Source organism: Fulmarus glacialis, unplaced genomic scaffold (genome assembly GCF_000690835.1).
Source record: "Fulmarus glacialis isolate BGI_N327 unplaced genomic scaffold, ASM69083v1 Scaffold44227, whole genome shotgun sequence".
Lineage (NCBI taxonomy): Eukaryota > Metazoa > Chordata > Aves > Procellariiformes > Procellariidae > Fulmarus > Fulmarus glacialis.
In genome coordinates, this window is record NW_009224636.1 from 1 (window position 1) to 1,471 (window position 1,471).

The window sequence follows — 1,471 nt, forward strand, 5'->3', positions numbered from 1 at the left end:
GCACTTGTAGGGCTTCTCGCCCGTGTGCAGCCGGAGGTGCTCGCGCAGGTTGCTCTGCTGTCGGAAGTCCTTGCCGCAGTAGGGACAGGCGTAAGGACGCTCCCCCGTGTGCAGGCGCATGTGGTTGCGCAAGGAGCCGGGGTTGGCCAGATGGCGGCCACATATGGCACACTGGCATCCCTTGGGACCAGCTGGGCCAGTCCCAGTGGCCAGGTGGATCTTCCTGTGAATGCGGAGAGAGGGCCGGCGTGCAAAGGCCTTGCCACACTGCTCACAGGAGAAGGGGCGCTGGCCGGTGTGCAGGACCTGGTGCTCCTGCAAGTCTCGCTTGGTGCGGTAAGCCTTGTCGCACTGGGTGCACTGGAAAGGCCGCACACCCCGGTGGGCCAACACGTGGGCCTTGAAGCTCTCCTCTGAACTATAGCTCTTGCCACACTCCGTGCACAGGAAGGGCTTGTGGCCAGCATGGACAAAGCAGTGCTTCTTGAGGTGACAGAGCTGCAGGAAGGCTTTACCGCACTCCCCGCAGCGGTACCTGCGCTTGATCATCTCCTTCTGGGACAGAGCTTTCGGTGGGGGGCCTGGGCTGCCCCCCACCAGCTCTATATACTCCTGCCCTTCAGGGCTCTCCAGTGGGCCCCTTTTCCCATGCTCTGGGGATGCCAGTCTGGAGTCTTTGGAAGCTTTGCTCTTTTTCTCACAAGTCTCTAGACTCTCTCCTTCAGAAGGACTGGGCTGCTGGGATTCCTGCCCAGCTGTCCTGCCACTACAGTCCTGCAGGCACTTCTGGAGCTGGCTGGCCAGAGCATGCACCTTGCATGGCTTGCCAACCAAGCCAGCACTAAGTTGAACCCTGCTTGAGGGCGACAACAGATCCAGGTCTCCTGGACATGCCTCTTTATGCCCCATCTCCACTTTTTCTGCTGCAGGTCCAGGATCCACACCCTCATCCAATTCTTCCTTGCACCTGCACCTAATGGTTGAGATGGTCTCGAGGTGCTGATTCTCAGTCCTCAGCACCTCGGCTTGCCACGGCTCGTGTTCGGAAGTTGTGCTTTGTTCGGAAGTTGTGCTTTCCTCTTCTTGCAGCCTGTGGTAATGTTTGGCGGCCGGCCTGCTCACCTCAGTAGGGACATCAAGGACTGTGGTTTCATCAGCTACCACCTTGGAGACATCGGGATCCCCTGCACAAACACAAAAGCATGGCAGGTGAATTAACGCTGGCTGTTGTTGTATGACATGACTGCTGCTGGATCAGAGGAACATGAACCTTGGAGCCAGATACTCTGCTACCCAGTAATCCTGGGCCTCTGGCACGAAAACCATTACTTTTACGACTTTTTCTTTTAAGCTGGGGAAGACGGGGGGAATCTCAGTTCTCTCACCACAGACAGTACCCATGCAGCATTTCTAGTGTTTCACAGGCAGTATTTTTAGGAGATACTGTCACGACTGGCATAAAACAGGGCGG

General features: G+C 57.0%; 1 protein-coding gene across 1 annotated transcript; it reads right to left on the reverse strand.

The window, feature by feature from the left end:
- Nucleotides 1–3: 3 nt before the first annotated feature.
- Nucleotides 4–1,184, reverse strand: LOC104079974 (zinc finger protein 408-like; the record flags this gene model as incomplete). Its single annotated transcript, XM_009582196.1, has 1 exon — nucleotides 4–1,184. A coding segment is annotated over one exon (1,181 nt), but the record flags the coding sequence as incomplete, so codon positions are not given.
- Nucleotides 1,185–1,471: the final 287 nt, after the last annotated feature.